Genomic DNA, 9,986 nt, shown 5'->3' with positions numbered 1-9,986 from the left:
CGGTGGGCGGGGTGGGGCTTGCAGCTGCGGCCGGCGCGGGGTTGCGGGGCGGGGCCGGGCGGCGGGGGCGGGGCCGGGCGGCGGGGCGGGGCCGGGCGGCGGGGCGGGGCCGGGCGGAGGGGCGGGGCCGGGCGGAGGGGCGGGGCCGGGCGGGGGGCGGGGCCGGCGGGGGGCGGGGCCGAGCGGAGGGGGCGGGGCCGGGCGGAGGGGGCGGGGCCGGGCGGAGGGGCGGGGCCGGGCGGACCCGGGGATCGCGTCCAGCCCGCCGCGTAGCGGACATGGCGGGCTCTCGGCTCCCGCGGCAGCTCTTTCTCCAGGGCGTGGCCGCCGTCTTCATGTTCGCCTTCGCTTCCCTTTACACGCAGATCCCGGGTGAGGGCGCCGAGAGCCGGGTGCCACCAGGCGGGACCCCCCCCAACCTGGGTCCTGTGACCCCCTCATCTCCCCGCCCGACACACCGATGTGTAGGGGCAGTGAGGTCCAGGCCCGGATGCATGGGGTCGGGGGCTGCGGTTTGTGTCCTGCGAGCCGCGGGGGTGTGGGCCGTGGGCAGGCGTCCAGGGGTCATTTTCCGCACGGTTCTGGGTTCTGACCTCGGCGGGAGAGTCTGGAGGGTCTGCAGGCCTTGACCTGTCGTGAGGGAGAATCTGCGGGTCCCGACCTGGGCTGGGGAGGGCAGATCCGCAGGCCCTGGCGGGTGTGGGGAGTCTCGTCTCCGTGGGCCGTTTCCTGGGCCTGCCCTGATGTGCCCTCCCACAGGCCTGTACGGCCCGGAGGGCATACTGCCTGCCCGGAGGACACTGCGGCCCCAGGGAAAGGGCCGCTGGCAGCAGCTGTGGGAGGCCCCCACGCTGCTGTGGGAGGCGCCGCTTCTGGGGCTGGACACTGCCCAGGGCCTGGAGCTGCTGAGCCTGCTGGGCACCGTGCTGGCCCTGGGTGCCCTGCTGACGCGTCCACTGCGCCACCCCCTGGTGTACCTGCTGCTCTGGGCCGCCTACCTGTCTGTCTGCCAGGCAAGTGAGGCTGTGCCACTGGGGACCCTTGCCTCCAGCTTCCTCCAGGCCCACCTGCCCTCTCCCCAGCCCGAGCTTCCTGACCGCCCTTCTCCCTGCAGGTGGGCCAGGTGTTTCTTTATTTCCAGTGGTGAGTGAATGCTGGGTCTGGGGCTACAGAAGGCTGGGGGGGTGAGATGGGCTGGGATGTGTTTGTCTCTCCCAGGAGGATCCCCTTAGGGGAGCAGCCTTGATGGGGAGGAGGGCCTCTGTGCTATTTTTTCTCCCCATAGGGATTCCCTGCTGCTGGAGACAGGTTTCCTGGCCGTGCTGGTGGCCCCTCTGGGGCTGCCCCCCAACCACAAGCAGGCCCCCCAGGGCAGGCCAGGAGGGGTCTCCCCCCATGAAGGCCTCCCCTTCTGGCTCGTGCGCTGGTTGCTGTTCCGCCTCATGTTTGCCTCGGGTGTGGTCAAGCTGACTAGCCGTTGCCCCGCATGGTGGGGGCTCACTGGTGAGGGTCCCTCCCTGGATGTGCGGCAGTGTTGGGGGCTCTGCCCAGCCCTGACCGCCCGCCTGTCCCCTGCAGCCCTCACCTACCACTACGAGACTCAGTGCCTGCCCACGCCGGCCGCCTGGTTTGCCCACCACCTGCCCGTCTGGCTGCACAAGCTCAGCGTGGTGGCCACCTTCCTCATCGAGATCGCGGTGCCCCCTCTCTTCTTCGCTCCGGTTCGCCGCCTGCGGTTGGCTGCCTTCTACTCCCAGGTCAATGGGGTCCTTAGCCATCAGAAAGACAAGCTGGACGTGACCTTGCTCTGCACTGCCCCGAGGGCTCCACTGGGGATGGGTGTCTGCTGCCGGGCAGTCAGAAGGGCCTCGTGGGCAGAGGAGCTCGTTAGCCTGGGGTGTGAAGGTGTGCCTGTGTGGAGGATGTCTGTTCTGGGTCAGCAGGGGTGGCTGAGGAAGGGCCGTGAGAGGCACGCCAAGCTTGGGTTTTCTGTGGGTGCTGGTGGGAGCCTTCGAGGGGGTAAGCGAAGGCAGGGGAAGTGGAGTGGGAGAGCAGAGGCCAGGAGGCGACTCGGAGAGCACAGGGGCCTGCAGGAGAGCTCGGCGGGGGAGATCTGGAGGGCCCTGGAAGCAGGCTCCGAAGGGCCCGGGAAGGGGGCGGCCCGGGAGCTGAGTCCAGGCCGTCTCCAGGTTTTGCTGCAAGTCCTGATTGTCACCACTGGCAACTATAACTTCTTCAACCTGCTTACCCTGGTGCTCACCACTGCCCTCCTGGATGACACACACCTGGCTGCCAAGTCTAGCACCAGCCGCCGCAAGAGGACGCCCAGCTGTGAGTGTGCGCCTGCCCCAGACTGCCAGCCGTGCCACCCGCCCAGTGGCCTAGCTCTGCCCCAGCCCCCAGGCCGTAGACCCTCCAGCCCTGCTCCCAGCCGACCCGTGACTGTCTTGGCCCACAGCCTGGCCCAAGGCCCTGCTGGCCATGCTGGCCCTGCTGCTGGAGTTGGCCGTCTACGGGCTGCTGGCCTACGGCGTGGTGCACTTCTTCGGCCTGGAGGTGGACTGGGAGCAGCACATCGTTCGGTCCAGAACCAGTGAGTACCAGCTGGGGGCTCAGAGGCTGGAGGCTGCAGCGTCCCTCCTCACACCCGGTTCTTTCTGCAGCCTTCACCTTCCACCAGTTCTCCCAGTGGCTGAAGATGGTGACCCTCCCCACCATGTGGCTGGGCGCGGCCTCTCTGGCCTGGGAACTGCTGACCGCCCTCTGGAGGTATGTGGTGCAAGAGGGTGGGTGCAGCCGTGCAGGGTGGGCGTGACTGCAGTTCTGTTCTCCGCCCCCAGGTGGGTGCAGGTGCGAGGGTCGCTGCAGAAGCTCTGTGCTGCTGTGCCGCTGTCCGTCCTTGGCACTGCCACGGTGGCTTTGTTCCTGATCAGCCTGGTAGGTAGTCCTTTGGGGCCAGGGGTGGGAGGCAGGAGAGGGCGGGAAGGTCATTGCTGAGTCTCTGCCTGCCTCCAGGTGCCCTATTCCTACATGGAGCCCTCGAGCCATGGGCGCCTCTGGACCGGGGCCCACCGCCTGTTTGGCACCGTGGAGCACCTGCAGCTGGCCAACTCCTACGGCCTTTTCCGCCGAATGACGGGCCTGGGTGGGCGGCCGGAGGTGGTGCTGGAGGGCAGCTATGATGGGCACCAGTGGACGGTGAGGCCCCTGCCCGGGGTGCCTGACGACCCCACAGGCCTGGGTGGGGAGAGAAGGGGGAGCCAGCCGTGCTGAAGGGGACCCTGCCCGGCAGGAGATCGAGTTCATGTACAAACCTGGGAACCTGAGCCGGCCGCCCCCCATCGTGGTGCCCCACCAGCCGCGCCTCGACTGGCAGATGTGGTTCGCAGCCCTGGGCCCGCACACGCACAGCCCCTGGTTCGCCAGCCTGGTGCTCCGCCTGCTGCAGGGCAAGGCGCCTGGTGAGGCGGAGTGGAGGGGCGGAGCCTGTGGGGCGTCTGGGAGACCCGAGGGGGCGCCTCGGAGGGCGGACGTTGAGCTGTGCCCCCTGCGCCCTCAGTGATCCGCCTCATCCAGAACCACACGCCCAGTTACCCCTTCCACAAGCAGCCACCCACGTACGTGCGGGCCCAGCGCTACAAGTACTGGTTCTCACATCCTTGGGAGCAGGGGTGAGTCTGGGTGCCAGGAGGGGTGCGGGGGTCTGCGAGCTGGCCCCACCTGAGCCCCCCATGCTGTTGCAGCCAGTGGTGGCGACGCCAGTGGGTGGAAGAATTCTTCCCATCCGTGTCCCTCGGGGACCCAGCATTGGACATGCTGCTCGGGCAGTTTGGCCTTCAGGTAGGAAGGAGTCAGGCAGGCTGGGGTGGGCCGCAGGGGTGACTCCGGCCCACAGGGACGACCCCCCGGACCTTCCTCCATCCTGTCCTGCAGGACAAAAGCCCACCCCGGGCCCGTGGCTCCAGCAACACCCTGAGCCAGGCCCTCCACTGGATACGGAAACAGCTGTCTCCCCTGGAGGCCCCCGCCCTGCTCTGGGGGCTCCTAGGGGCTGTGGGGGCCATCAAGGTCATGCAGGCCCTGCTGGGCCCGCAGGCCCTGCCTCGGAGCAAGGAGGAGAAGCACAAGCCAGCCTCCCAGGAGGACTCGGCAGCCGCCAGCAAGCAAGCCTCCCCAGCCCCCAACATCAGCAGCAGCTCCCAGACCCCCCGGCGGAAGACGTCGCCGTGACCTGTCAGCCACGCGTCCTGAGAGGGTCAGGGGCGCGCTTGCCTCTGGCTCTCCGCCGCAGGAGCGCCCAGCCACCGTGCCTTAGCCGGCTGCCACGCAGACGCAGCTCAGGGTGCTGGCCTGTTGGGGGCGCCAGCCCTTCTGCTGCAAGGGCATCCCCCAACCCCCACCATGTCCGGTCCCAGGACACCCTCTGGCCTGCTCCGCGGCCCAGGAGGCCCATGTGTGACCGGGCCCAGGGTCTGTCCCCAGACGTGGTAATCGGGGACCCTTGCCCTCTGCCCGCACTGCAGGGGTCTGAGTCGGAACCCCGACCCCGGCTCCTGCGCACGGGCTGGAGGTGGGGTGGGATGAGGCTAACCTGCTGTGGAAAGGACGGAAGACGCCCCGAGGTCTCCTCTACAGCAGCCTGTCTGCACATCCAGATCCGTGAACCAATAAAGGCAATCGTGTCTGACCACGTTCCTGCCGTTTCCTTCCCACGGGGAAGCCTGAGGGCGGTCGGCCTCTCTGCCTCTGACAGTGGACACAGCCCACATACAGTCCGGCTGATCGCTGACCAGGCTTCCTGGGTGCCTTCTCAGTCTAGTCCTCAACGTTCCCATCTGTGAAATGGACACGACGGCCCGGACTGGTGCTGCCTGAGCCGCAGTCCAGCATGGCCTGGCCGACCTGTCAGCTCCGCGTGTCAAGGCTATGAGATCAGAGCTGCAGTGTGGGGCCTGGGGCCATGTGAAGGTTGGGGAGTTGGCCAGAACACTGGCCCCCCCTGCTCCTGCCCCCACTTCCTCATCTCGGGGGCAGTGCAGGGTCCGCACGCTGCATCTCGCTTAGGCTGCATTGGAGGAGAGACAGGAGGTGGGCAGGGCCGGTGTGGACGCCCTGTCAGGGGACTTGTCCAGCCTCCAGCTGAGGGAGATGGCGTGTGGGTGGGGAGAGGAGGGAGGAGCAGAGGCCCTGGGCCAGGGGCAGGGTCGGCGGTTAGTGCCTCTGACCACTCCCAGGAGCAGGCGTTGAAGGTGCTGTTGCCCGGGTGTCTGGACGTGGCTCTTGAGTAGGAGGCTGCCGGCTCCGTCCTCAGCCTCTGCCCCTCACACTGTCACCTCCCAGACCTCTGCACAGCCCCCCGATGTGCCCAGCCTCTCCCTGCAAGTCACTGGGTCCCCCTCCAACTGACCCAAGTAGACGGTGCCCCATGCTCAGCCTGTGCCCACAGTCACATGGGCCTAAGGGGTCCTGTAACCTGAGCCTTTGGGTGCTGTCGGACATGATGAAGTGATCTGTATGTGAGCTTGGCTTCAGAGTGTTCAGTCCTCTATATCCTCAGCTTCCATGTCTGCGGACTCAACCTCGCTCAGATCGAAAATAAAAAATAAAAGCAGAAAGTTCCGAAAGAGAAAGCTTGAATTTGCTGCATAATCGGCAACTGTCTACGTAGCGTCTTCCTGGTATTAAGTATAAGTGATCTAGAGACGAGTTAGAGTATGTGGGAGGGTGAGTGTAGGTTTATGAAAATACTGCTCCATCTTATGTCAGGGAGCTTGATGCCTGTAGTGGCTCCTGGAAGCAATCCCCCTTGGATGGAGGGGAGACTGTCACATATTACAACTTAAAGACGTATTGCTTTTCTTAGGCGTCTAAGCTCAGTGTATGAATCTCGTTTGCGGGGGTGGTTTCATGTTCCGTGACAGCTTTGAGATACAATTCACAGGCCATACAGTTCACCTGCTTAAAGGATTCGGTGGCTCTCAGTAGCTTCACAGGCTTGCACATCCATCGCCATAGTCAATCTTTTATCGTCTCAAGAAGAAACCCCATTCTCCTAGGATGGCATCTTCCGTCCTCTCCTTCCCATGACCTAAAAAAACACTAATCTACTTTTCGTCTTCATGAGTGAAAGTGTTAGTCGCTCAGTTGTGTCCGACTCTGAGACCCCCTGTACTGTAGCCCACCAGGCTCCTCCGTCCCTGGGATTCTCCAAGCAAGAATACTGGAGTGGGTTGCCATGCCCTTCTCGACGGGATCTTCCCAACCAAGGGGTTGAACTCGGATCTCCTGCATTTCAAGCAGATTCTTTCTTGTCTGAGCCACATGGGAAGCCCTTTTCCTTCATCAGTTCAGTTGCTCAGTTGTATCCAACTGTTGGCGACCTCATGGACTGCAGCGCGCCAGGCTTCCCCGTCCGTCACCAACTCCTGGAGCCTGCTCAAACTCGTCCATCAAGCCGGTGATGCCATCCAGCCATCTCATCCTCTTTCAACCCTTTCTCCTCCTGTCTTCTATCTCTTCCAGCATCACGGTCTTGTCTAATGAAGTCAGTTCTTCACATCAGGTAGCCAAAGTATCGGAGCTTCAGCTTCAGCATCCATCCTTCCAGTGAATATTCAGGACTGATTTCCCTTAGGATTGATTGGTTTGATCTCCTTGCAGACTCCCTTGGACTCTCAAGAGTCTTCAACACCCCAGTTGAAAAGCATCAATTCTTTAGTGCTGTTTTCTTCGCGGTCTAACTCCCACATCCATACATGACTACTGGAAAAATCACAGCTTTGACTATAACGACCTTTGGCGGCAAAGTAACATCTCTGCTTTATAATATACTGTCTAGGTTTATCAGCTTTTCTTCCAAGGAGCAAGTGTCTTTTAATTTCATGGCTGCAGTCACCATCTGCAGTGATTTCAGAGCCCAGGATAATAAAGTCTCTCACTGTTTCCATTGTTTCCCCATCTATGTGCCATGAAGTGATGGGAATGGATGCCATGACCTTAGGTTTTTGAACATTGAGTTTTAAGCCAGCTTTTTCACTCTCCTCTTTCACTTTCATCAAGACGCTCTTAAGTTCCTCTTTGCTTTCTGCCAGAATGGTGGTGTCATCTGCTTATCTGAGGTTACTGACATTTCTGCCTGCAATCTTGATGCCAGCTTGTGGTTCATCCAGCCCAACTTTTCGCATGATGTAATCTGCATTTCTTAAATAAGCAGGGTGACAATATACAGACTTCCTGTACTCCTTTCCCAATTTGGAACCAGTCTGTTGTTTCATGTCCTGTTCTAACTGTTGCTTCTTGACCTGCATACTGACTTATCAGGAGGCTGGTAAGGTGGTCTGGTATTCCCGTCTCTTTAGGAATTTTCCAGTTTGTTGTGATCCACATAGTCAAAGGCTTTTGTGTCATCAATAAAGCAGAAGTAGATGTTTTTCTGGAACTCTTTTGCTTTTTCTATGATCCAACATATGTTGGCAATTTGATCTCTGATTCCTCTGCCTTTTCTAAATCCATCTTGAACATCTGGAAGATCTCAGTTCATGTACTGTTGGAAGCCTGGCTTGGAGAATTTTGAGCATTACTTTGCTAGCATGTGAGATGAGTGCAATTGTGCAGTAGTTTGAGCATTCTTTGGCATTGCCTTTCTTTGGAATTGGAATGAAAACTGACCTTTTCCAGTCCTGTGGCCACTGCTGAGTTTTACAAATTTGCCGGCATATTGAGTGCAGCACTTTCACAGCATCATCTTTCAGGATTTGAAAGAGCTCAGCTGAAATTCCATCACCTCCACTAGCTTTGTTCGTAGTGATGCTTCCTAAGGCCCACTTGACTTCTCATTCCAGGATGGCTGGCTCTAGGTGAGTGATCACACCATTGTGATTATCTGGGTCGTGAAGATCTTTTTTGTACAGTTCTGTGTATCCTTGCCACCTCTTCTTAATATCTTCTGCTTCTGTTAGGTCCATATCATTTCTGTCCTTTATTGAGCCCATCTTTGCATGAAATGTTCCCTTGGTATCTCTAATTTTCTTGAAGAGATCGCTAGTCTTTCCCGTTCTATTGTTTTCCTCTATTTCTTTGCTTTGATCATTTAGGAAAACTTTCTTATTTCTCCTTGGTACTCTTTGGAACTCTGCATTCAGATGGGTATATCTTTCCTTTTCTCCTTTGCCTTTCACATCTCTGCTCAGCTACTTGTAAGACCTCCTCAGAGAATCATTTTGCCTTTTTGCATTTCTTTCTCTTCTGGATGGTTTTGATCACTGCCTCCTGTACAATGTTACAAACCTGCATCCATAGTTCTTCAGGCACTGTATCAGATCTAATCCCTTGAACCTATTTGTCACTTCCACTGTATAATTATAAGGGATTTGATTTACGTCATACCTGAATGGCCTAGTGGTTTTCCCTACTTTCTTCAATATAAGTCTGAATTTGGCAATAAGGAGTTCATGATCTGAGCCACAGTCAGCTCCCAGTCTTGTCTTTGCTGACTGTATAGAGCTTCTCCATCTTTGGCTGCAAAGAGTATAATCAATCTGATTTTGATACTGACCACCTGTTGGTCAGTATCTATTGACCATCTATTGACCGTCTGGTGATGTCCATGTGTAGGGTCTTCTCTTGTGCTGTTGGAAGAGGGTGTTTCCTATGACCAGTGCGTTCTCTTGGCAGAACTCTATTAGCCTTTGCCCTGCTTCATTCTGTACTTGAAGGCCAAACTTGCCTGTTACTCCCTGTATCTCTCGACTTCCTATTTTTGCATTCCAGCTCCCTACGATGAAACAGACATCTTCTTTGATGTCAGTCCTAGAAGGTCTTGCAGGTCTTCATAGAAGCGTTCAACTTCAGCTTCTTCAGCGTTACTGGTTGGGGCATAGACTTGGATTACTGTGATACTGAACGGTTTGCCTTGGAAACGAACAGAGATCATTCTGTTGTTTTTGAGATTGCACCCAAGTACTACATTTCAGACTCTTTTGTTGTTGACTATGAGGGCTACTCAATTCTTCTAAGGGATTCTTTCCCACAGTAGTAAATATAACGGTCATCTGAATTAAATGTTCCCTTCTGGTCTATTTCAGTTCACTGATTCCTAAAATGTCAGTGTTCACTCTTGCCATCTCCTGTTTGACCACTTCTAACTTGCCTTGATTTACGGACCTGACATTCCAGGTTTCTATGCAGCATTCCTATGCAGACTGATGTACAGCATCAGTCGTCACTCCCATCACCAGTCACACCCACACTGGGCATTGTTTTTGCTCTGGCTCAGCCTTTCATTCTTTCTGGAGTTATTTCTCCACTCTTCTCCAGAAGCATATTGGGCACCTACCGACCTGGGGGGTTCATCTTTCAATGTCATATCTTTTTGCCTTTTCATACCGTTCATTGGGTTCTCAAGGCAAGAAGGCTGAAGTGGTTTTCCATTTCCTTCTCCAGTGGACCATATTTTGTCTTCATGGAGTTAGCTATTCTGAAACATCACATAAATAGAAGCATACAATTTGTGCCCTTACATGTCGGGCTTCTTTGACTTAGCATAGTATTTTCAAGATATATCCATTTAGTAGCCTGTGGCAGAACGACCTTCTTTTTTGTGGCCAAATAACATGGCATTGTGTGTTTCTGCCACGTTCTGGTTTATCCACCAACCCATCAGTAGACCCTTGTGTCGTCCTCACATTTTGGCGGTTGTGAGTAATGCTGTGAACATGTGCACAAGCGCCTGGCGAGTCCCTGCGTTCAGCCCTTAGGGTGTATCCCTGGAAATGGAGTTGCAGAAACACATGGTGATTCACATGTTGAGGACGCACCAGACCTTTATCACAGAAGCTGCACCTCTCCTCCAGTGATGTACCAGAGCCCCAGTTTCTTCACGTTGTCACTGATGCTTAGTATTCTCCCTTCACCAATAAAAGCCGTCCTGGTGGGTAAGAAATACGAACACTATCTCAACTGTGATTTTAATTTGCATAAGAAAAGTG

At 57.1% G+C, this 9,986-nt stretch overlaps 1 protein-coding gene across 1 annotated transcript; it reads left to right on the top strand.

Moving 5' to 3' along the window:
• Nucleotides 1-251: 251 nt before the first annotated feature.
• Nucleotides 252-4,368, top strand: LMF2 (lipase maturation factor 2). Its single transcript, XM_052639955.1, has 14 exons — nucleotides 252-372; nucleotides 760-1,013; nucleotides 1,115-1,143; nucleotides 1,286-1,503; nucleotides 1,579-1,757; nucleotides 2,190-2,331; nucleotides 2,459-2,593; nucleotides 2,664-2,769; nucleotides 2,841-2,937; nucleotides 3,016-3,198; nucleotides 3,293-3,461; nucleotides 3,560-3,671; nucleotides 3,744-3,840; nucleotides 3,934-4,368. Exons 1-14 carry the CDS (start codon nucleotides 279-281, stop codon nucleotides 4,228-4,230), a joined length of 2,112 nt encoding a protein of 703 aa, XP_052495915.1. The 5' UTR covers nucleotides 252-278; the 3' UTR covers nucleotides 4,231-4,368.
• The last annotated feature ends 5,618 nt before the right edge of the window (nucleotides 4,369-9,986 follow it).

The sequence above is a fragment of the Budorcas taxicolor genome, chromosome 5, assembly GCF_023091745.1.
Source record: "Budorcas taxicolor isolate Tak-1 chromosome 5, Takin1.1, whole genome shotgun sequence".
NCBI classification, from domain to species: Eukaryota; Metazoa; Chordata; class Mammalia; order Artiodactyla; family Bovidae; genus Budorcas; species Budorcas taxicolor.
This window is presented reverse-complemented; position numbering and strand designations above follow the sequence as displayed.